This window comes from Siphateles boraxobius, unplaced genomic scaffold, assembly GCF_051911475.1.
Source record: "Siphateles boraxobius isolate OS27281-9 unplaced genomic scaffold, OSU_SipBor_1 29, whole genome shotgun sequence".
Lineage (NCBI taxonomy): Eukaryota > Metazoa > Chordata > Actinopteri > Cypriniformes > Leuciscidae > Siphateles > Siphateles boraxobius.
Genome location: NW_027508908.1, coordinates 7,831,325 through 7,856,884, shown reverse-complemented (window position 1 = coordinate 7,856,884; position 25,560 = coordinate 7,831,325). Strand labels below are relative to the sequence as shown.

General features: G+C 41.9%; 1 protein-coding gene across 1 annotated transcript in view; it reads right to left on the bottom strand.

The window, feature by feature from the left end:
* The window catches only part of LOC143753704 (uncharacterized), a 54,357-nt gene that overhangs the window by 19,913 nt on the left and 8,884 nt on the right, over nt 1–25,560 (bottom strand). The window contains exons 2-4 of the mRNA XM_077246359.1: nt 18,293–18,345; nt 18,124–18,154; nt 63–12,988 (exon numbers count right to left, since the gene is read on the bottom strand). Of these exons, the coding sequence (XP_077102474.1) occupies nt 63–12,988; nt 18,124–18,154; nt 18,293–18,345 (13,010 nt within the window). The remainder of the gene's footprint in view (nt 1–62; nt 12,989–18,123; nt 18,155–18,292; nt 18,346–25,560) is intronic.

Here is a 25,560-nt window from a genome sequence, read left to right as displayed (position 1 = left end):
TTAAATCACTAGTTGAACATTTGTAGCTGAAATACTATTCAATTCAAGATGATGAAACTTACTCTGATATATGACATTAACCACCTTCACTGATTCATTGATTTGTGACTGCCTGGATTTCAGGAGAGTATTGATAGCACTAAGGACCAGAGCCTCAGTGGGCACGGATGACAAGGATGAGAATACCAGTTTGGTTGTGACTAGTGCAATACCGGTCACATTAGTTGACGATGGATTTGTTTGGGGAATGTTTGAAGTTTCTGGTTGCAAACTTGAAGAACTTTCAAATGTTGCAGATGCAGATGGTGTTGTTTTGATTGATGTTTGACCTGGAATTGTAGATGCTGTATTCTGGATTTCTAGACCTGGTACTGTTAATGGAACCACTATTGGAAATTCTACTGTATTTGTAATAATTCCATTTGTAGTTGTTGATGCAGTTGTAGTTTCTGAATTTAAGTTTGCCCAAGACACAGTTTTGGTTGTTGGACCTGAAGTTGAAAGTTCCACTGTGGCTGAAGCAGGAGATGTGCTGGTAAATGCTACAGTTGTGCTTAACAGACCTCCTGTAGTTGCTTGAAATACGATTGTTGTTTGCGTTGCTGTTGTGCTTGGAAAGGTGGCTGTTGTGGTTGGAACTGTAGCTGAGACATCAGCTGCAATTGAAATGGTGGGAAGAACAGTCATGGTTGTCATGGATGCAGTTGGGGTTCTTGGAGGTTCAGTTGTTTTTGTTGGAGTTGAAGTTGGGGATATAGTTACATGCATTGTAGAGATAGGCATAATTGTTACAGCAATAGTTATGTTTTCTGGAGACACAGTTGTGATTTCTGGAGGTGAAGTTGTTGTGGTAAGTGCAGTTTGGCTTGGAGCTGGAGCTGTATTAGTAAAAGCAATAGTTGTGCTTGATAGAGGTGCAGTTGTTATTTGGAATGCAGTTGTTGTTGCTGCTGTAGGTGTCTGAGGTGTTGTTCTTTGAGCTTCAGAGAACGTTGAAGCTAATGTAGTAGTGGAAGGTTCAGTTGGGGTTGTGGAGGCAGCAATTGTTGTTTTAGTTGCAGTTTCTGAAGATGTAGGCATTGTTGTCGAAGCAAGGGTTGTAGTTTCAAAAGTTATAACTGTTGTTGCATTTGGAGATTCAAATGAAGTTGTAGCTGATGGCGTAGTAGTGGGCAATGTAGTTGTGGTTGTTGAAGCTGTAGCTATGGTTTCTGCTGTTCTATTTTTTAAAGTTGTATGCACCACTGTTGAAGTAAGCGGTGTTGTTCCTGTAGTCACTACTGTGGTTGTGGGAGCTTGAGTTGTTGTGAGGCCAAGTGATGTTGTGGGTTCAGCTGTAGTTGTGGTGGTAGGAGGTGCAGTTGAAGTTTCTGAAGTTGTAGAAATTGTAGTTGAAACAACGGGTGACGTTTCTGGACTAACATTTGTTGTTGTGACGTCTTCGGTAGTTGTGGTTAAGAGTGGCGTTGTGGTCGGAGCTGTTGTTGTACTTTGTGTTTCAGAGGACGTTGGAGCTAATGTAGTAGTGGAAGATTCAGTTAGGGTTGTTGATGCAGTATTTGTTGTTTCAGTTGCAGTTGTTGTTTCTGAAGTTGTACTTCCTGAAGTTGTAGGCATCACTGTTGAAGTAAGATGTGTTGATTCTGTAGTCAATGCTGTGGTTGTGGAATCTTGAGTTGTTGTGAGGCCAAGTGATGTTGTGGGTTCAGCTGTAGTTGTGGTGGTAGGAGGTGCAGTTGAAGTTTCTGAAGTTGTAGAAATTGTGCTTGAAACAACAGTTGATGTTTCTGGACTAACATTGGTTGTTGTGACAGCTTCGGTAGTTGTGGTTAAGAGTGGCGTTGTGGTCGGAGCTGTTGTTGTACTTTGTGCTTCATAGGATGTCGGAGCTAATGTAGTAGTGGAAGGTTCAGTTAGGGTTGTTGATGCTGTATTTGTTGTTTGAGTTGCAGTTGTTGCAGAGTCAAATGAAGTTGTAGGTGATGTTGGAGTAGTGGTTTCTGCAGTTGTTGAAATTGTGGTTGAAACAACACCTGACATTTCTGGACTAATATTTGTTGTTGTGACAGCTTCGGTAGTTGTGGTTAAGAGTGGCGTTGTGGTCGGAGCTGTTGTGGTACTTTGTGCTTCAGAGGACGTTGGAGCTAATGTAGTAGTGGAAGGTTCAGTTAGGGTTGTTGATGCTGTATATGTTGTTTCAGTTGCAGTTGTTGCAGAGTCAAATGAAGTTGTAGGTGATGTTGGAGTAGTGGTTTCTGCAGTTGTTGAAATTGTGGTTGAAACAACAGTTGATGTTTCTGGACTAATATTTGTTGTTGTGACAGCTTCGGTAGTTGTGGTTAAGAGTGGCGTTGTGGTCGGAGCTGTTGTTGTACTTTGTGCTTCAGAGGACGTCGGAGCTAATGTAGTAGTGGAAGGTTCAGTTAGGGTTGTTGATGCTGTATATGTTGTTTCAGTTGCAGTTGTTGCAGAGTCAAATGAAATTGTAGGTGATGTTGGAGTAGTGGTTTCTGCAGTTGTTGAAATTGTTATGACAGCTTCGGTAGTTGTGTTTAAGAGTGGCGTTGTGGTCGGAGCTGTTGTTGTACTTTGTGCTTCAGAGGACGTTGGAGCTAATGTAGTAGTGGAAGGTTCAGTTAGGATTGTTGATGCTGTATTTGTTGTTTCAGTTGCAGTTGTTGTTTCTGAAGTTGTACTTTCTGAAGTTGTAGGCACCACTGTTGAAGTAAGATCTGTTGTTTCTGTTGTCACCGCTGTGGTTGTGGGATCTTGAGTTGTTGTGAGGCCAAGTGATGTTGTGGGTTCAGCTGTAGTTGTGGTGGTAGGAGGTGCAGTTGAAGTTTCTGAAGTTGTAGAAAGTGTGGTTGAAACAACAGTTGATGTTTCTGGACTAACATTTGTTGTTGTGACAGCTTTGGTAGTTGTGGTTAAGAGTGGCGTTGTGGTCGGAACTGTTGTTGTACTTTGTGCTTCAGAGGACGTTGGAGTTAATGTAGTAGTGGAAGGTTCAGATAGGGTTGTTGATGCTATATTTGTTGTTTCAGTTGCAGTTGTTGTTTCTGAAGTTGTACTTCCTGAAGTTGTAGGCATCACTGTTGAAGTAAGATGTGTTGTTTCTGTAGTCACGGCTGTGGTTGTGGAATCTTGAGTTGTTGTGAGGCCAAGTGACGTTGTGGGTTCAGCTGTAGTTGCGGTGGTAGGAGGTGCAGTTGAAGTTTCTGAAGTTATAGAAATTGTGGTTGAAACAACAGTTGACATTTCTGGACTAACATTTGTTGTTGTGACAGCTTCGGTAGTTGTGGTTAAGAGTGGCGTTGTGGTCGGAGCTGTTGTTGGACTTTGTGCTTCAGAGGACGTTGGAGCTAATGTAGTAGAGGAAGGTTCAGTTAGGGTTGTTGATGCTGTATATGTTGTTTCAGTTGCAGTTGTTGCAGAGTCAAATGAAGTTGTAGGTGATGTTGGAGTAGTGGTTTCTGCAGTTGTTGAAATTGTGGTTGAAACAACAGTTGACATTTCTGGACTAATATTTGTTGTTGTGACAGCTTCGGTAGTTGTGGATAAGAGTGGCGTTGTGGTTGGAGCTGTTGTTGTACTTTGTGCTTCAGAGGACGTTGGAGCTAATGTAGTAGTGGAAGGTTCAGGTAGGGTTGTTGATGCTGTATTTGTTGTTTGAGTTGCAGTTGTTGTTTCTGAAGTTGTACTTTCTGAAGTTGTAGACACCACTGTTGAAGTAAGATGTGTTGTTTCTGTAGTCAATGCTTTGGTTGTGGGATCATGAGTTGTTGTGAGGCCAAGTGATGTTGTGGGTTCAGCTGTAGTTGTGGTGGTAGGAGGTGCAGTTGAAGTTTCTGAAGTTGTAGAAATTGTAGATGAAACAACAGTTGACGTTTCTGAACTAACAGCTGTTGTTGTTGTGACAGCTTCGGTAGTTGTGGTTAAGAGTGGCGTTGTGGTCGGAGCTGTTGTTGTACTTTGTGCTTCAGAGGACATCAGAGCTAATGTAGTAGTGGAAGGTTCAGTAAGGGTTGTTGATGCTGTATATGTTGTTTCAGTTGCAGTTGTTGCAGAGTCAAATGAAATTGTAGGTGATGTTGGAGTAGTGGTTTCTGCAGTTGTTGAAATTGTGGTTGAAACAACAGTTGACGTTTCTGGACTAATATTTGTTGTTGTGACAGCTTCGGTAGTTGTGGTTAAGAGTGGCGTTGTGGTTGGAACTGTTGCTGTAATTTGTGCTTCAGAGGACGTTGGAGCTAATGTAGTACTGGAAGGTTCAGTTAGGGTTGTTGATGCTGTATTTGTTGTTTCAGTTGCAGTTGTTGTTTCTGAAGTTGTACTTTCTGAAGTTGTAGGCACCACTGTTGAAGTAAGATCGGTTGTTTCTGTAGTCACCGCTGTGGTTGTGGGATCTTGAGTTGTTGTGAGGCCAAGTGATGTTGTGGGTTCAGCTGTAGTTGTGGTGGTAGGAGGTGCAGTTGAAGTTTCTGAAGTTGTAGAAATTGTGGTTGAAACAACAGTTGATGTTTCTGGACTAACATTTGTTGTTATGACATCTTCGGTAGTTGTGGTTAAGAGTGGCGTTGTGGTCGGAGCTATTGTTGTACTTTGTGCTTCAGAGGATGTTGGAGCTAATGTAGTAGTGGAAGGTTTAGTTTGGTTTGTTGATGCTGTATTCGTTGTTTCAATTGCAGTTGTTGTTTCTGAAGTTGTACTTTCTGAAGTTGTAGGCATCACTGTTGAAGTAAGATGTGTTGTTTCTGTAGTCACCACTGTGGTTGTGGGATCTTGAGTTTTTGTGAGGCCAAGTGATGTTGTGGGTTCAGCTGTAGTTGTGGTGGTAGGAGGTGCAGTTGAAGTTCCTGAAGTTGTAGACATTGTGGTTGAAACAACAGTTGACGTTTCTGGACTGACATTTTTTGTTGTGACAGCTTCGGTAGTTGTGGTTAAGAGTGGCGTTGTGGTCGGAGCTGTTGTTGTACTTTGTGCTTCAGAGGACGTTGGAACTAATTTAGTAGTGGATGGTTCAGTTAGGGTTGTTGATGCTGTATTTGTTGTTTCAGTTGCAGTTGTTGTTTCTGAAGTTGTACTTTCTGAAGTTGTAGGCACCACTGTTGAAGTAAGAGCTGTTGTTTCTGTAGTCACCGCTGTGGTTGTGGGATCTTGAGTTGTTGTGAGGCCAAGTGATGTTTTGGGTTGAGCTGTAGTTATGGTGGTAGGAGGTGCAGTTGAAGTTTCTGAAGTTGTAGAACTTGGGTTTGAAACAACAGTTGATGTTTCTGGACTAACATTTGTTGTTGTGACAGCTTCGGTAGTTGTGGTTAAGAGTGGCGTTGTGGTTGGAGCTGTTGTTGTACTTTGTGCTTCAGAGGACGTTGGAGCTAATGTAGTAGTGGAAGGTTCAGTTAGGGTTGTTGATGCTGTATTTGTTGTTTCAGTTGCAGTTGTTATTTCTGAAGTTGTACTTTCTGAAGTTGTAGGCACCACTGTTGAAGTAAGATCTGTTGTTTCTGTAGTCACCGCTGTGGTTGTGGGATCTTGAGTTGTTGTGAGGCCAAGTGATGTTGTGGGTTCAGCTGTAGTTGTGGTGGTAGGAGGTGCAGTTGAAGTTTCTGAAGTTGTAGAAATTGTGGTTGAAACAACAGTTGATGTTTCTGGACTAACATTTGTTGTTATGACAGCTTCGGTAGTTGTGGTTAAGAATGGCGTTGTGGTCGGAGCTATTGTTGTACTTTGTGCTTCAGAGGATGTTGGAGCTAATGTAGTAGAGGAAGGTTCAGTTTGGGTTGTTGATGCTGTATTTGTTGTTTCAATTGCAGTTGTTGTTTCTGAAGTTGTACTTTCTGAAGTTGTAGGCATCACTGTTGAAGTAAGATGTGTTGTTTCTGTAGTCACCGCTGGGGTTGTGGGATCTTGAGTTGTTGTGAGGCCAAGTGATGTTGTGGGTTCAGCTGTAGTTGTGGTGGTAGGAGGTGCAGTTGAAGTTTCTGAAGTTGTAGAAATTGTGGTTGAAACAACAGTTGACGTTTCTGGACTAACAGCTGTTGTTGTGACAGCTTTGGTAGTTGTGGTTAAGAGTGGCGTTGTGGTCGGAGCTGTTGTTGGACTTTGTGCTTCAGAGGACGTTGGAGCTAATGTAGTAGTGGAAGGTTCAGTTAGGGTTGTTGATGCTGTATATATTGTTTCAGTTGCAGTTGTTGCAGAGTCAAATGCAGTTGTAGGTGATGTTGGAGTAGTGGTTTCTGCAGTTGTTGAAATTGTGGTTGAAACAACAGTTGACGTTTCTGGACTAATATTTGTTGTTGTGACAGCTTCTGTAGTTGTGGTTAAGAGTGGCATTGTGGTTGGAGCTGTTGTTGTACTTTGTGCTTCAGAGGATGTTGGAACTAATGTAGTAGTGGATGGTTCAGTTAGGGTTGTTGATGCTGTATTTGTTGTTTCAGTTGCAGTTGTTGTTTCTGAAGTTGTACTTTCTGAAGATGTAGGCACCACTGTTGAATTAAGAGCTGTTGTTTCTGTAGTCACCGCTGTGGTTGTGGGATCTTGAGTTGTTGTGAGGCCAAGTGATGTTGTGGGTTCAGCTGTAGTTGTGGTGGTAGGAGGTGCAGTTGAAGTTTCTGAAGTTGTAGAACTTGTGGTTGAAACAACAGTTGATGTTTCTGGACTAACATTTGTTGTTTTGACAGCTTCGGTAGTTGTGGTTAAGAGTGGCGTTGTGGTTGGAGCTGTTGTTGTACTTTGTGCTTCAGAGGACGTTGGAGCTAATGTAGTAGTGGAAGGTTCAGTTTGGGTTGTTGATGCTGTATTTGTTGTTTCAATTGCAGTTGTTGTTTCTGAAGTTGTACTTTCTGAAGTTGTAGGCATCACTGTTGAAGTAAGATCTGTTGTTTCTGTATTCACCGCTGTGGTTGTGGGATCTTGAATTGTTGTGAGGCCAAGTGATGTTGTGGGTTCAGCTGTAGTTGTGGTGGTAGGAGGTGCAGTTGAAGTTTCTGAAGTTGTAGAAATTGTGGTTGAAACAACAGTTGACGTTTCTGGACTAACATTTGTTGTTGTGACAGCTTCGTTAGTTGTGGTTAAGAGTGGCGTTGTGGTCGGAGCTGTTGTTGTACTTTGTGCTTCAGAGGACGTTGGAGCTAATGTAGTTGTGGAAGGTTCAGTTTGGGTTGATGATGCTGTATTTGTTGTTTCAATTGCAGTTGTTGTTTCTGAAGTTGTACTTTCTGAAGTTGTAGGCATCACTGTTGAAGTAAGATCTGTTGTTTCTGTAGTCACTGCTGTGGTTGTGGGATCTTGAGTTGTTGTGAGGCCAAGTGATGTTGTGGGTTCAGCTGTAGTTGTGGTGGTAGGAGGTGCAGTTGAAGTTTCTGAAGTTGTAGAAATTGTGGTTGAAACAACAGTTGACGTTTCTGGACTAACATTTGTTGTTGTGACAGCTTCGTTAGTTGTGGTTAAGAGTGGCGTTGTGGTCGGAGCTGTTGTTGTACTTTGTGCTTCAGAGGACGTTGGAGCTAATGTAGTAGTGGAAGGTTCAGTTTGGGTTGTTGATGCTGTACTTGTTGTTTCAATTGCAGTTGTTGTTTCTGAAGTTGTACTTTCTGAAGTTGTAGGCATCACTGCTGAAGTAAGATCTGTTGTTTCTGTAGTCACCGCTGTGGTTGTGGGATCTTGAGTTGTTGTGAGGCCAAGTGATGTTGTGGGTTCATCTGTAGTTGTGGTGGTAGGAGGTGCAGTTGAAGTTTCTGAAGTTGTAGAAATTGTGGTTGAAACAACAGTTGACGTTTCTGGACTAACATTTGTTGTTGTGACAGCTTCATTAGTTGTGATTAAGAGTGGCGTTGTGGTCGGAGCTGTTGTTGTACTTTGTGCTTCAGAGGACGTTGGAGCTAATGTAGTTGTGGAAGGTTCAGTTTGGGTTGATGATGCTGTATTTGTTGTTTCAATTGCAGTTGTTGTTTCTGAAGTTGTACTTTCTGAAGTTGTATGCATCACTGTTGAAGCAAGATGTGTTGTTTCTGTTGTCACCGCTGTGGTTTTGGGATCTTGAGTTGTTGTGAGGCCAAGTGATGTTGTGGGTTCATCTGTAGTTGTGGTGGTAGGAGGTGCAGTTGAAGTTTCTGAAGTTGTAGAAATTATAGTTGAAACAACAGTTGATGTTTCTGGACTAACAGTTGCTGTTGTGACAGCTTCGGTAGTTGTGGTTAAGAGTGGCGTTGTGGTCGAAGCTGTTGTTGTACTTTGTGCTTCAGAGGACGTTGGAGCTAATGTAGTTGTGGAAGGTTCAGTTTGGGTTGATGATGCTGTATTTGTTGTTTCAATTGCAGTTGTTGTTTCTGAAGTTGTACTTTCTGAAGTTGTAGGCATCACTGTTGAAGTAAGATCTGTTGTTTCTGTAGTCACCGCTGTGGTTTTGGGATCTTGAGTTGTTGTGAGGCCAAGTGATGTTGTGGGTTCATCTGTAGTTGTGGTGGTAGGAGGTGCAGTTGAAGTTTCTGAAGTTGTAGAAATTATAGTTGAAACAACAGTTGATGTTTCTGGACTAACAGTTGCTGTTGTGACAGCTTCGGTAGTTGTGGTTAAGAGTGGCGTTGTGGTCGGAGCTGTTGTTGTACTTTGTGCTTCAGAGGACGTTGGAGCTAATGTAGTAGTGGAAGGTTCAGTTAGGGTTGTTGATGCTGTATTTGTTGTTTCAATTGCAGTTGTTGTTTCTGAAGTTGTAGACATCACTGTTGAAGTAAGATGTGTTGTTTCTGTAGTCACCGCTGTGGTTGTGGGATCTTGAATTGTTGTGAGGCCAAGTGATGTTGTGGGTTCAGCTGTAGTTGTGGTGGTAGGAGGTGCAGTTGAAGTTTCTGAAGTTGTAGAAATTGTGGTTGAAACAACAATTGATGTTTCTGGACTAATATTTGTTGTTGTGACAGCTTCGGTAGTTGTGGTTAAGAGTGGCGTTGTGGTTGGAACTGTTGTTGTAATTTGTGCTTCAGAGGACGTTGGAGCTAATGTAGTACTGGAAGGTTCAGTTAGGGTTGTTGATGCTGTATTTGTTGTTTCAGTTGCAGTTGTTGTTTCTGAAGTTGTACTTTCTGAAGTTGTAGGCATCACTGTTGAAGTAAGATCTGTTGTTTCTGTAGTCACCGCTGTGGTTGTGGGATCTTGAATTGTTGTGAGGCCAAGTGATGTTGTGGGTTCAGCTGTAGTTGTGGTGGTAGGAGGTGCAGTTGAAGTTTCTGAAGTTGTAGAAATTGTGGTTGAAACAACAGTTGACGTTTCTGGACTAACATTTGTTGTTGTGACAGCTTCGTTAGTTGTGGTTAAGAGGGGCGTTGTGGTCGGAGCTGTTGTTGTACTTTGTGCTTCAGAGGACGTTGGAGCTAATGTAGTTGTGGAAGGTTCAGTTTGGGTTGATGATGCTGTATTTGTTGTTTCAATTGCAGTTGTTGTTTCTGAAGTTGTACTTTCTGAAGTTGTAGGCATCACTGTTGAAGCAAGATGTGTTGTTTCTGTAGTCACCGCTGTGGTTTTGGGATCTTGAGTTGTTGTGAGGCCAAGTGATGTTGTGGGTTCATCTGTAGTTGTGGTGGTAGGAGGTGCAGTTGAAGTTTCTGAAGTTGTAGAAATTATAGTTGAAACAACAGTTGATGTTTCTGGACTAACAGTTGCTGTTGTGACAGCTTCGGTAGTTGTGGTTAAGAGTGGCGTTGTGGTCGAAGCTGTTGTTGTACTTTGTGCTTCAGAGGACGTTGGAGCTAATGTAGTTGTGGAAGGTTCAGTTTGGGTTGATGATGCTGTATTTGTTGTTTCAATTGCAGTTGTTGTTTCTGAAGTTGTACTTTCTGAAGTTGTAGGCATCACTGTTGAAGTAAGATCTGTTGTTTCTGTAGTCACCGCTGTGGTTGTGGGATCTTGAGTTGTTGTGAGGCCAAGTGATGTTGTGGGTTCATCTGTAGTTGTGGTGGTAGGAGGTGCAGTTGAAGTTTCTGAAGTTGTAGAAATTATAGTTGAAACAACAGTTGATGTTCCTGGACTAACAGTTGCTGTTGTGACAGCTTCGGTAGTTGTGGTTAAGAGTGGCGTTGTGGTCGGAGCTGTTGTTGTACTTTGTGCTTCAGAGGACGTTGGAGCTAATGTAGTAGTGGAAGGTTCAGTTAGGGTTGTTGATGCTGTATTTGTTGTTTCAATTGCAGTTGTTGTTTCTGAAGTTGTACTTTCTGAAGTTGTAGACATCACTGTTGAAGTAAGATGTGTTGTTTCTGTAGTCACCGCTGTGGTTGTGGGATCTTGAATTGTTGTGAGGCCAAGTGATGTTGTGGGTTCAGCTGTAGTTGTGGTGGTAGGAGGTGCAGTTGAAGTTTCTGAAGTTGTAGAAATTGTGGTTGAAACAACAATTGATGTTTCTGGACTAATATTTGTTGTTGTGACAGCTTCGGTAGTTGTGGTTAAGAGTGGCGTTGTGGTTGGAACTGTTGTTGTAATTTGTGCTTCAGAGGACGTTGGAGCTAATGTAGTACTGGAAGGTTCAGTTAGGGTTGTTGATGCTGTATTTGTTGTTTCAGTTGCAGTTGTTGTTTCTGAAGTTGTACTTTCTGAAGTTGTAGGCACCACTGTTGAAGTAAGATCTGTTGTTTCTGTAGTCACCGCTGTGGTTGTGGGATCTTGAGTTGTTGTGAGGCCAAGTGATGTTGTGGGTTCAGCTGTAGTTGTGGTGGTAGGAGGTGCAGTTGAAGTTTCTGAAGTTGTAGAAATTGTGGTTGAAACAACAGTTGATGTTTCTGGACTAACATTTGTTGTGACAGCTTCGGTAGTTGTGGTTAAGAGTGGCGTTGTGGTCGGAGCTGTTGTTGTACTTTGTGCTTCAGAGGACGTTGGAGCTAATGTAGTAGTGGAAGGTTCAGTTAGGGTTGTTGATGCTGTATTTGTTGTTTCAATTGCAGTTGTTGTTTCTGAAGTTGTACTTTCTGAAGTTGTAGACATCACTGTTGAAGTAAGATGTGTTGTTTCTGTAGTCACCGCTGTGGTTGTGGGATCTTGAATTGTTGTGAGGCCAAGTGATGTTGTGGGTTCAGCTGTAGTTGTGGTGGTAGGAGGTGCAGTTGAAGTTTCTGAAGTTGTAGAAATTGTGGTTGAAACAACAGTTGATGTTTCTGGACTAACATTTGTTGTTGTGACAGCTTTGGTAGTTGTGGTTAAGAGTGGCGTTGTGGTCGGAGCTGTTGTTGTACTTTGTGCTTCAGAGGACGTTGGAGCTAATGTAGTACTGGAAGGTTCAGTTAGGGTTGTTGATGCTGTATTTGTTGTTTCAGTTGCAGTTGTTGTTTCTGAAGTTGTACTTTCTGAAGTTGTAGGCACCACTGTTGAAGTAAGATCTGTTGTTTCTGTAGTCACCGCTGTGGTTGTGGGATCTTGAGTTGTTGTGAGGCCAAGTGATGTTGTGGGTTCAGCTGTAGTTGTGGTGGTAGGAGGTGCAGTTGAAGTTTCTGAAGTTGTAGAAATTGTGGTTGAAACAACAGTTGATGTTTCTGGACTAACATTTGTTGTGACAGCTTCGGTAGTTGTGGTTAAGAGTGGCGTTGTGGTCGGAGCTGTTGTTGTACTTTGTGCTTCAGAGGACGTTGGAGCTAATGTAGTAGTGGAAGGTTCAGTTAGGGTTGTTGATGCTGTATTTGTTGTTTCAATTGCAGTTGTTGTTTCTGAAGTTGTACTTTCTGAAGTTGTAGACATCACTGTTGAAGTAAGATGTGTTGTTTCTGTAGTCACCGCTGTGGTTGTGGGATCTTGAATTGTTGTGAGGCCAAGTGATGTTGTGGGTTCAGCTGTAGTTGTGGTGGTAGGAGGTGCAGTTGAAGTTTCTGAAGTTGTAGAAATTGTGGTTGAAACAACAATTGATGTTTCTGGACTAATATTTGTTGTTGTGACAGCTTCGGTAGTTGTGGTTAAGAGTGGCGTTGTGGTTGGAACTGTTGTTGTAATTTGTGCTTCAGAGGACGTTGGAGCTAATGTAGTACTGGAAGGTTCAGTTAGGGTTGTTGATGCTGTATTTGTTGTTTCAGTTGCAGTTGTTGTTTCTGAAGTTGTACTTTCTGAAGTTGTAGGCACCACTGTTGAAGTAAGATCTGTTGTTTCTGTAGTCACCGCTGTGGTTGTGGGATCTTGAGTTGTTGTGAGGCCAAGTGATGTTGTGGGTTCAGCTGTAGTTGTGGTGGTAGGAGGTGCAGTTGAAGTTTCTGAAGTTGTAGAAATTGTGGTTGAAACAACAGTTGATGTTTCTGGACTAACATTTGTTGTGACAGCTTCGGTAGTTGTGGTTAAGATAGGCGTTGTGGTCGGAGCTGTTGTTGTACTTTGTGCTTCAGAGGACGTTGGAGCTAATGTAGTAGTGGAAGGTTCAGTTTGGGTTGTTGATGCTTTATTTGTTGTTTCAATTGCAGTTGTTGTTTCTGAAGTCGTACTTTCTGAAGTTGTAGATATCACTGTTGAAGTAACATGTGTTGTTTCTGTAGTCACCGCTGTGGTTGTCGGATCTTGAGTTGTTGTGACAGCTTCGGTAGTTGTGGTTAAGAGTGGCTTTGTGGTCGGAGTTGTTGTTGTAATTTGTGCTTCAGAGGACGTCGGAGCTAATGTAGTAGTGGAAGGTTCAGTTAGGGTTGTTGATGCTGTATTTGTTGTTTCAGTTGCAGTTGTTGCAGAGTCAAATGAAGTTGTAGGTGATGTTGGAGTAGTTGTTTCTGAAGTTGTTGAAATTATGGTTGAAACAAGAGTTGACGTTTCTGGACTAACATTTGTTGTTGTGACAGCTTCGGTAGTTGTGGTTAAGAATGGCGTTGCGGTCGGAGCTGTTGTTGTACCTTGTGCTTCAGAGGACGTTGGAGCTAATGTAGTAGTGGAAGGTTCAGTTAGGGATGTTGATGCTGTATATGTTGTTTCAGTTGCAGTTGTTGCAGAGTCAAATGAAGTTGTAGGTGATGTTGGAGTAGTGGTTTCTGCAGTTGTTGAAGCCCTGATTTAAAACAAAATTATATTATTTTATATAATATTGTTGTGGCGAGCAGGACGAGGCCGAGGGACGTGAGAGAACGGCGTGAGGCCGGTGGCTTGAGTGATAATGGATTTGTTGATGACGACAGTTTGGGGAACGCCCTCAGCGTAACTTATCAGAAGTATGAATGAAAACTAATCCAATCCTGATTGGTGCTGCGTCATGACGTAACATGTGAAGAAATACACGGAATCAACAAAGGGACGCTGGCACACAACATAGTTAGCTTTTGCGATTAAGCAAGTCGCTCCCAGGGAGGGGAAGGCATGGCGAAGGGACGCAGTCTCGGGGAACAGGGGTTACAGTCATAATCCGAGACGTTCCCTTTCAAGGGAACACGAACTGCTACGATGACGACCCGAAGTGATAAGATAAAATAAAATTCTGCATCAAAATTTATAGACAAGACAAGTAGTTTGTTTAGGCATGGTTTGTAAGAATTACAAACCTGCGCACATATATTGAAACGCACATAACTATAGAATCAATTCTTAATGCGCATGTGAACGCCATCAGCGTCTATCACAGGTTCACGTTTAAAGTCTGTTTAGAGAGAACGGTGTTCACTTAGCGGCCCCTAATTTAATAACAAATGATCATTTAGACGGAAGTGAATCAATCAAAACTAACTTTAGCTGGAAAAACTTTTTCAAAAACCACTATAAAACTAAACCAATCTCTGTTACCTTAAATTATATGTTTATCTCTGTAAAGCTCCTTTGAAACAATCTACATTGTTAAAAGCGCTATATAAATGAGGATGACTTGACTTGACTTGACTTGACGACACTTTGGGGAACGAGTACCCACTATGCCACAACGAGCCCTGCCTGTGCTAGTGTGAAGCTGCACACAGGCACACTTAGGACGAGAGCACTAGAGTGCCTTGCGTAGAAGGAATGTCCAGGCTATAGCATCTGATAGAAGTATGAGGGGTGACCCATCCTGATGCATCGCACACTTGGATCGGGTTCCCTGAAAGGAGGGCTGTAGAGGACGCTATGCCTCTGGTTGAATGAGCCCTCATGGCCAAACATGAAGGCAAGCTGCGCACCTGAAAGGCCATAGAGATAGCCTAAACGATCCATTGACTGATGCTCTGTTTGCATGCGGGAAGCCCCTTCTTGGACGACCCGAAGCGCACCAGCAACTGGTCTGACTTCCACCATGAAGAAGATCACTGGACATATATTTTGAGAGCTCTGACAGGGCAGAGCAAATTAAGTCTTTCTTTATCAGCCGTCACTCGAGGTGGAGGATGAAAAGCCTACAGATCCGCAGGCCATGCCACATTAGATGGCACTTTAGGCACATAGCCCGGCCTGGTATGTAAGATAGCCTTAATTTCGCCTGGAGCAAACTCCAGGCACCCATGAGATATAGAGAGTGCCTAAAGGTCTCCTACTCTCCTCAGAGAAGTAATGGCTAATAAAACATGAGGAAAAGGTTCTTGGCCACAGCTGACTCAAAAGGTTCGAAGGGGGCCTCGACCAGCCCTTCGGGAACCACTGCCAGGTCCCATGTGGGAACTCTGATACGAGCCGCAGATCTAATCCTCTGAGCCCCACGGAGGAAACCTACGACCAGCTGATGTCTCCTCAGAGGCCCATCCCTCAGAGGAGCGCGGAAAGCCGCAATGGCAGCCACAGACACCTTGAGTGTGGACGGGGTAAGACCAGCCGAGAAGCGATCTTGGAGAAGCTCAAGCACTGAAGCCAACCGGGCAGTTAACTTGGTCCACCTCACACTCTCTACACCAAGTGGAAACACATTCCACTTTAGGCCGTACAATCTCCTCATGGAAGGAGCTCTGGAACGGAGTATGGTCTCAACCAATCCAGCCGACAGGCCAGTCCGGTCCGGCCAGTACGGGGCTACTAGAAGTAGGCTGATCCCGTCTCGACGGACCCTCTTCAGAACTCCCCTGAGCAGAGCGATCGGGGGAAAAGCGTCCAGGCGTAGCCTCGGCCGGCTTTCCAGCGACATGACGCTCCCAGCACGGGGCCTTGGGACAGAAACAAAGCTTTTCCCACATAGATAGGGAACGAAGGCATCTGCGTCTAACCCTGATCATGCGGAACGGGTTCCCCCTCGGGGAAAACCCCATCATCAACCCCAAGGCAGCAGGCCGAATGGAATGATGTTGGACGCTGATGCCATCAGCCCTAACACTCTTTGAAAGTATTTTAAAGTGATGGCTTGGCCTAGCTTTTATCCTGGTCACCGTGGCCAGGATGGACTCGATCCGTGCAGGAGACAATTGTGCCCGCATCGTGAATGAGTACCATCCCCAGGAACGTGGTTCTCTGGGCTGGTGCCAACACGCTGTTTTTCGTGTGGAGTCTCAACCCCAGGCTCTGGATGTGGGCAAGGACGACATCTCAATGCTGAACTGCCAGCTCTTGTGACTGGGCCATGATAAGACAGTCTTCGATATAATTTAGCACCCTAATAACCTGAAGCGCCAGCGAGCTGCATCTATGCATTTGGTAAACGTGCGAGGGGAGAGATCTAGGTCGAACTGAAGAACCCAATATTGGAACGCTTCACCACCGAAAGTGAACCTCAGGAACTTCCTGTGAGGAGGAAGGACGCATATGTGGAAGTATGCGTCCCTTAGATCTATCATGACAAACCAATCATCAGATTTATTCTGAGTCACGATGATGGGAATAGTGAGCATCTTGAACCTGAATCTCCTCAGAGACAGATTCAAATGCCTTAGCTCTAAAATCTCCAGCCAGCACCATCTCGCTCGTCCCTCCACAGGGATTTTAGTCTCGAGTTTAAAGCTGAGGACCGGCAGGGATTATCGATGAGCGGATGGAACACTGCCTGGCCGCAAGCCTGTGGGGCTGACAGAGCAGCGTGCGTTCGCTGCTCATCATTGGATAAGTAAAACACTGAATGGTAGGCTGAATTAAAATATCTATTTATTAACTAAATGCAGCCATTATCACTAGAGAATACTGTTTTAATATTTATACAGTCTCGTAATCTACACGCTGCCTCGGCAAACGTGAGATTCGAGCCGTTACAATATATCTGGCTTTCATCCCTATCGAAGAAAGTCAACAGGTGCGAGGCTGAAACATCCGACAACGCAAGGATGTATGCGTTGAGATATTTCTCAATGAACACTGTCAGCACCCTCAGGAGCTGACTGTGAATGCCTCGTACCCAAACAGTATAATTTCACAGATCGTGTGAGTTCCTTATTGCAGACCCGTAATCTACACGCTGCCTCGGCAAACGCGAGATTCGAGTTGTTCACAATATATTTGGCTTTCATCTCTCGAGAAGAAATCTTTATTGAATCTTTATTGCAGAGTAGACCCGTAATATACATTTTGCTGCCCCTGCAAACGCGAGATCCGAGCCACTAGATTCTGTATTGCAATGCCGACCTTTAATCTACGTGCTGCCTCAGCAAGCGGGAGATCACAGCCACAGAATCTTTATTGCAGAGTAGACCCGTAATCATGGCCCCATAGAAGCCGTTTTTGTAAAAATAGGCTAATGATTGCTTCATAACCATGCGACTTTCTGTCGCACAATAGAGAAATTACCGTATAGACAGGAGGAGAAGCTCGCAGGCAATCTTTTACTGTCTATGAGGCAATCTGGAGGACATAGAGGCATACAATCAAGGGAAAGCCCATAGATAGAGAGTCCATAAAAGCAACAGGACAAAATATTTCAACAAAGTTTTTGAGGAATTAGGTGATTCAGTTTTGTCTTGTCACAGCTACTAGAATATTTGCAACTGTCAGACTGTCGTCAAGCTCAGTTTGAGCCTGCACAGTTCGCTCAGCCATCAGGAAGTAAGTGCTCTTATCGGGCTTCAGTTTTCTCCATTGAAATCAAGGGGGTCGCTGTGTCCATTTCTTTTACTGTCTATGGTTGTGTGCCAGCGTCCCTTTGTAGCTTCTGTGTATGCCGTCACATGTTACGTCATGACATAGCACCAATCAGGATAGGATTAGTTTTATTCATACTTCAGATGGGTTTAGATGCGAACGTAAGGGCGTTCCCCAAAGTGTCGTTATAGACGCAGTTCAAGTTCCCTCGAAAGGGAACAAATTGTTGTATTACATTAGAAACCCTATGGCTATTGGATACAAGAACATTTACAAAACACTAAAAGATCATATAGACACTGCTGGCAGCCTTATTCATTGGTTTAATATTTGTTGTACCGAAAACCTTTGAGGGGGTTGAAGACAAAGCTCATTATCATGAACGGGAATAAAATATTTGATCAGAGCAACTAAGAAAAACCCTCAATTTACTGGCAAAGACACGCAAGATTGCAGAAAAAGTAGGAAAAACATTTCAATGCAGAGTATAAGAAGAACACTAGACATAGACAAGTATGGCCTTCATGTTGGGACATCTTGCTGAATGCCCCTCTTGACCAAGAAGAACATAAAAGGCCGACTTGAATATGCTAAAATTCATTTGGATAGATCTGTGGATTTCTGGAAAAAAAATTTAAGGAGTGATGTGACCAAACTGAAAATTTTTGGACCCATGCATCAGAGGTATGTCTGGTGCAAAAACGGCAAAGCTTATGAGTAGGTAAAACATGGAGGTGGTCCAGTCTTGTTATGGGGGTACTTTGCTGTTGCAGGAAGTGAAAATCTTGACAGTATGAAGGACATCATGAATTCTTTGAAGTATGATGACATTCTGGCAAAGATGGTGATGCCTTCGATGCAAAGACTGACACATGATGATCAAGAGATTTTCCTGCAGGACAGCCATCATAAAGTATACAGTACATCCAAATCTACTTAAGCTTGGTTCAGGATCAGTAGTAGAATCTTCCTGAGTAGAGTCTATAGATTTAAATCTTATTGAAAATATTTGGTGGAATTTGACGAAAGCAGTGGTAACTTGAAAACCAAATATTATCAGTGATCTTAAAGATTGTTCAAGCGAGGAATGGGCCAAGAATGCAGGAGAGGGTTGAAGCTTCTTAACACTTACAGGCAGCATTTACTGGAGGTAATTAAGAATAAAAGATGTGTGTGTACATGTGTGTGTGTGATACATGATTGAGAATACAAATAATTAATTATAACTCTACTTACTCAGCTCCATGAATTGCACACCACAGGCACACTGTAAAAATGAAACAGTGCTATATCATTTTTTTGTGTGTAATTTGTGTGTATATCTAGCCAAAAACCGAACAATTCCAAAACAATCTGTAGAACATATATTACATATATTATAAAGATATAACATTTTAATACTTACAGAGGGTGAATACAATTTTCCTAGTGCCATCCTGCTTGGAAAGAAAAAAAAAGCTAAAAGAAAAAAAAAATCTGTTATTTTAATTGTTCTACAAAAAACTACCTTACTCTACAGTTAAAGACTGGAATATCTACAAATAAGTATTCTTCCTTTTCAGGACAGAAAAGAGGATGCCGTTAAAGCAGGTATAGAGCCTAGGACAGTGATTTTAATAGTTTTCTCTTGTTAAAATTCTCAATAAAAATGTGCATGAATTGTGACCTTTTTGTGAAATGTGTTTAATGAAATCAAAAGTGCTAATGTTGTAATGTAGGGTACACAACATAATTGGTACCATCCACTATTAAAATATAACCACATTAGGCACAAAAGCATATTATAAATCGCTAGGCCCCATCTGACCCTTATTGCATCCTCTGGACAAACTTGGTACATTTATATCTGCTTTTCAGTCTGAGCACTTTACAATAGCTACTCATGACTAACTATAGACTGGAGGAGGTTTGAACAGCATACATTGACCATATCAGTTTTAGCTGGTACACAATGGAAACATCAGAATCAGAATCAGAAAGAGCTTTATTCCCAGGTGTGCTTGCTCACACAATGGATTTTCCTTGGTACTGAAACTTCCAGTGCACATATACAAATACAACAAGAAACATATTAATACAAATTCTAAGAATAAAATTATAAAAAAAAGAAAAATACTAGAAAAATACAAGGTCACAGTTGGGTTTAGTCAGAATAAACATTTACAGATTATGAACATATTTACAGTATTTTGAATAGTATGAATAAATATAAATATAAATATCACCTGAATTTTTAAGATATTGCACTAAACAGTGGGAGTATTGCACTTACAGGCATATTCCTCGGGAGATATGTTAACTGTTATGTTCAGAAGGGAAATGGCCTGTGGGAAGAAACTGTTCCTGTGCCTAGATGTTCTTGTGGCCAGTGATCTGAATCTCCGTCTTGTCGGTAACAGTTCAAACAGGTGGTGTCCAGGGTGAGTAGAGTCTCTGATGATTTTACCTGCTCTCTTCCTCACTCTGGAAGAGTACAGGTCCTGGAGGGTTGGCAGGGGGGCACCAATAATCCTCTCCGCAGTTCCGGAAGGTCCGTTGTAGTCTCCTGATGTCTGATTTGGTAGCTGAACCAAACCAGACAGTGATGGATGTGCATAAAACAGACTCAATGAAGGCTGAGTAGAACTGAATCAGCAGCTCCTGTGGTAGGTTGAACTTCCTCAGCTGGCGAAGGAAGTACAGTCTCTGCTGGGCCTTTTTCACAATGGAGTCAACGTGATTGTCCCACTTCAGGTCCTGAGTGATGGCAGTGCCCAGGAACCTGAATGACTCCACTGCTTCCACAGTGCTGTTCATGATGGTGAGTGGGGGAGTGCTGGGATGTTTCTCCTGAAGTACACGATCATCTCCACTATTTTGAGCGTGTTCAGCTCAAGAATGCTATAACTGCACCAGATAGCCAGCTGTTCAACCTCCAGTCTGTGAGCAGACTCGTCACCGTTTTGGATGAGACAGATGACAGTGGTGTCGTCTGCAAATTTCAGGAGCTTGACAGTGGGGTCTTTAGAAGTGCAGTCATTAGTGTACAGGGAGAAGAGCAGTGGGGAGAGAACGCACCCTTGGGGGGCGCCAGTACTGGTGGTGAGAGTCCTGGATGTGAGTTTACCCAGTCTCACTCGCTGCTGCCGGTCCATCAGGAAGCTGGAGATCCACTGACAGATCGAGGATGGCATGGAGAGCTAGGTCAGTTTGGCTGTGAGAAGATCAGGCATGATGGTATTGAAGGCCGAACTGAAGTCCACAAATAAGATCCTTGCATAAGTCCCAGGTCTGTCGTGATGTTGCAGGATATAATGCAGTCCCATGTTGACTGCATCATCCACAGACCTGTTTGCTTTGCTCTGTAAGCAAACTGAAAGGGATCCAGCAGGGGTCCAGTGATGTCCTTCAGGTAGGCCAACACCAGTCTTTCAAACGACTTCATGACCACAGAAGTGAGAGCGACAGGTCTGTAGTCATTAAGTCCAGTGATTTTGTTTTTTTTGGGGACCGGAATGATAGTGGGGCGTTTGAAGCAGCAGAGAACTTCACACTGCTCCAATGATCTGTTGAAGATCTGCGTGAAGACTGGGGCCAGTTGGTCAGCGCAGGCTTTTAAACAAGCAGATGAGATGCCATCTGGGCCTGAAGCTTTCCTAGTCTTCTGTTTTTTGTAGACTCTGCTCATGTCCTCCACACAGACCTTAAGCTCAGGTTGGATGGCAGGAGGGGGGAGGAATGGGGGTGCCGGAGGTGATGGTGAATGTGTGAAGTGCAGATCAGAGTTGGTGTGTGGTGTGAGACTGGGCTTTTCAAACCTGCAGTAGAATGAATTTAAATCATCAGCAAGTTGTTGATTGTCCACAGATCGGAGGGATGGCGACTTGTAGTTGGTGATGTTCCTCAGGCCAGTCCAGACTGATGATGGGTCGTTGGCTGAAAACTGTTTTTTCAGTTTTTCAGAGTAGCTTCTTTTTGCAACTATGATTTCCTTTGTCAGTCTGTTTCTGACCTGGTTATACAAGATTTTATCCCCACTTCTGTAAGCATCCTCTTTGGCATGACGAATCTGTTTGAGTTTCCCAGTAAACCATGGTTTATAATTAGTAAATGATAAGAATGTCCTGGTAGGAATGCATGTATCCTCACAGAAACATATATGATGTTGCAGTATCTGTGAGCTCATCCAGATCGTTGGTAGCAGCTTCAAGAACAGTCCAATCAGTGCAATCGAAGCAGGCCTGTAGATTCTGCTCTGCTTCATTAGTCCATCTTTTTATAGTCCTTATTGCAGGTTTAGCTGATTTCAGTTTCTGCCTGTAGGTCGGTATGAGATGAACCAAACAGTGACCAGAGAGCCACAAAGCTGCCCATGGGACGGAGTGATACACATTCTTTATTGTGGTGTAACAGTGGTCCAGTATATTACTGTCTCTGGTGGGACATGAAACCTGCTGTCTGTATTTTGGCAGTTCACAGGAGAGATTTGCTTTGTTAAAATCCCCAAGAATGATTAAAAGAGAGTCTGGGTACCTTTGTTCCGTTTCAGCTATTTGTTCAGCCAGCTGTTGTAGCGCCACACTCACACACGCGTCTGGAGGGATGTACACATTCACGAGAATGAAAGAGGAAAACTCCCGAGGCGAGTAGAAGGGTTTACATTTTATGAAATGTGCCTCTAAATTAGGAGAGCACATCTTCTTCAGTGTTGTTACGTCTGAACACAGGGGTTCGTTTACAGCCCCTTAACTGTCACCGCCCCTTTTTTCGTATAGACATAAAAATCATTATCCAAACTTAAATGGTTGTAATTCAAGAATGCTTTGGAATATAGACCTATGGTTGGTCTTGTTTTTTTCCAGACATTTTCCAGATTATTGTAGAAGTGTAGAAATTATTAAAAATGAAAGACAAAAAAGGTTATATAAGTTTAAGTTTATGAAATTATTTAATGTAAAAATATAATTATTAATATTTTATATAAAATATATATTTTACAAAATATATTTTACTCTAAAACTGCAAGAAAATTAAAGCCAAAACTCTGAACAAGTCGTGTTCCAAATTTTAGGTTGATATCTCAAAAAATGAGTTTTCAGTAAGATTTTATTTGGGTGCAGTACCCAACTTTTTCACTAGGTGAACACCAGAGTCCATTACTGACCATATAAGGGCGCCCCCATTTTCATATATGTTTTGAGTGATCTGAACCATGTATTTCCATAATTTTCATACAATTTATGAAGTAGACATCCTATTCAGAAGTAGTACGGGTGGTTTGGCAGTATTTGATTTGAATTCGACCTCTAATAAATGCATAAAAAGACCACATATGTGCGTTACAGCTCGCAGCCGCATCACAAATCGAGAATCCATAATATTTTTCTTTATATTTAAAACATTTTCAGACCTTTTTTTCTCATAAAATGGAATTGGTGTTATCTTTTGAACTCTTGGCATGAAAACAAACTGAGGTTTCATACCAATCTTTCATAATTTTTCATGTTTATTGCTATTTCAAAATAAAGGCCTAAATACTCCTAATGAATATGAAATCTTCTTGTTGCAAATTGATAAAATACTGCTCCTCTGTAATTTATTTTAGAAAACAGCCACCACATATGAAAACTAGAGATTTTAAGCTTTCAAATGATATATAGTTTGTCAATATTACTTTAGGTTTTTACTAAGATATTATTGTTTTAAATATATAGTGGCAAACGTCCCACCTGTGGGACGGTGACACTTAAGGGTGTAGAAACACAATCCACCACCTCTCGTTTTCCCCGTTAGCTCCGCGATGCGATCAGTTCGGAACAGCTGGAAGCCCGGCAGATGTATTGCTTTGTCTGGTATGGCTTCACTCAGCCAGGTTTCAGTGAAGCACAGAGCAGCAGAGTTTAAAAAATCCTTGTTAGTGCGGGTGAGGAGAAGAAGTTTGTCCGTTTTGTTAAGAAGGGATCGGAGATTCGCAAGATGAAAAACTTGCGGAGTTTAACCAGCACGCCGGCTCGCTTCCCGCGTTTTCATCTGACCGCGCGTTTGAACAACACCGCTGCCCCTCCGACGAGAGTGTCCAGCAAAAACGTCTGAATAATCAAAAGCTGTAGAAAAGTTTTTTGGTGTGTGTTTCCTAATGTCCGGTAGTTCGTCTTTGGTGAAACTGATAGGAAAAGACTGACAAAACGCAGAACAAACGAACAAAAACAGCACAATAGCTGGAGAGCTCCACACCGAGGCAGCCATCCGCGGCGCCATCTTGATGACTCGAAAATTGTAAATATTCGAATAATTAAATAATTTATATAAGCAACTGGCTAGAAGAGTGAACACAACTGAAGAGAGCACTCTCTGGGAGATCTGCCCGCATGCCTTCTATCTCGTAAAGTAGCGTTAAGATAACCTTAATTTTACTGCAATAAGTATTGATATGTCAAGCTTGGGACTGTTAATTAGTTAGTGTTAATTCCAGCGAATCTAACTTTAGCTTTTTATTCCAAAAACAACTTGTATTAACACTAACATACTATTTTGCCAACAAATACAACTTTAGTTGAGCTCTAAAAGCCTAGGCTATATTATACTGTCATAACCACAACATAATTAAACAGTTATTTCGGAAACATTTTGCCTCATGCACACAACAAGTCATGTAGACATTTGCAACAGTTTATTTTTTTACAGAAAGTTTGATTTTACGCAATTAATCTGTTTTGCAGTTCCTGCCTCTGTTGTTTTCGGTTGCAAATTGCTGTTCAGTGCTTGCAGTGCTTTTGGCCGCATGTGTGCGCAAAAACCATGCCAAAAGTATAAGCGCGGAACAATGAAAGTCTGAAGAATAGCCTACAGATCCTATTTATTTTGCGTTAGCATGAAGCTGCAGCTTCAAAATACAGGAATTAGACTTACGAATAACAGTTAAATGCTGCAAATATTTTTTTCTTACACTTGAAGGGCAATTTACACCTTTACAAATCTTCTCTTGCACATTCAAATTTAATTTACGCTTGCAATCTTATGTAGACTTTCACAAATCTTACCCTGCGCATGCGATTCTTTATGTCATCATTTTACCTTCATAAATTTCATAATGACAGGGTTTGAAATTAGCAGCCCCCAAATGCGGGTAAAAACTGTGGATCCTGTGAAGGGTAACAATGTCAAATCACTAGGCAATTTGGTAGGTTATGTTTCACAAATTATGTCAATTGGCTGGTGAAGTTTATGTAATCTGAACACATTTAGCGCACATTCTTAGCTCATGAGCAGTGTTGGGGTTAACCCTCTAGGGCATTTTTTCACTTTTTCCTTCGATTTTACATATCTTAATAAATTCACCTTTTAAAGGCAATTACATAACATAATCCCATATGTTTTATATCAAAATGTGCAGAGAAAACCCAGCTCTCTTACTGGTGCGTTCACCACTTGTCCTACAGCATTGTGTAAAGAGAGAGAGAGGGATAATTTGGCTCTAAAAGGTGAAAAATATAAGTCCGATTTTTGAAATTCTTCAAATATCTTGTGGAAACATACCATTTACTCATGTGGACGAATTATTTTGGTCCTTGAAATGGGTTTCCCAAAGTCTTAGGGTCATAAAAGTAGTGTAATATATGAATAAAATAGTAGATAATGAATAATAATTGTCTAAAGTGACATTTTTGAAAAATCGTTTTTTAGTAGGCCTACAAGTTTTGTCTGTGACTCTACCTTCACCAAATGTTAGAGGGACTGAGATAAAATAGGACTAAAATAACTTCCTACTACATATCAAGCTTTATGGGATGTGTGCAAATGAAAAAAGTAGCATTACAACAGGTCTTTCTTTCAAGCAAAACGTTTACTTTGTGAAAAAACTCACTACTAACAATATTCACAAAATGTACACATTTTCATGTTTTCTTGTCTACATTACATGTCAACTTTTCAACAAAAAAAAATTAAAACCAAAGATTAACTATATATTAGAAATAACACAGAAACCCACAACTACCCATGTCAGCTGATATTTTCCTCACTGTGAGGAGATGGGAGGGTACTTAGGGATTTCAACCGCATCTATTAGTTGGTTTCACACAAAATGCAGACAGGCAAGCTAGCTCACCAATCACGCAAAGTGAACGACCATCTTGTCTTCCCTCTTGCTCTCTGTGTGAGTCACGTATGATCTCGCGAGAATAAGGATGTTGAAGTTCAGAATCTATAGATCACGGCAAAATCAGAACCATTTATGTGTGCTGCACATTCGCGGAGAGATTAATAGAAACATTTAGTAAACATCGAGTTGATGCGCCCGCGCGTCATCCGACCTAAGGGGGTTAATGCTAACACAAAGTAACTTGAGTTACGTAATCAGATTACTTTTTTCAAGTAACTTAGTAACTTGAAGGTAACTCATATTTTGTTGTAAATTTAAAAGTAATGCTTTACTTTATTACGTTAACTAGTTAAGTAACGCATTACTTTTAAATGTAAAACAAAATATCAGAGTTACTTTTTTAAATAAGTAACGCAAGTTACTCCTCTCCTGTCCCCCTGTTGAGAGCATTTTGGAGTAAGTGTTGTGCGTAAACATGATGGTTGTTGTAGTTCTAAACTAAATGTGAACATGCATTTACTAATCTCACTGACACACACAAAAAAGATTCTGAAGTACTCAAAATGAATAAAATCTGTGAAATGCAAAATTGC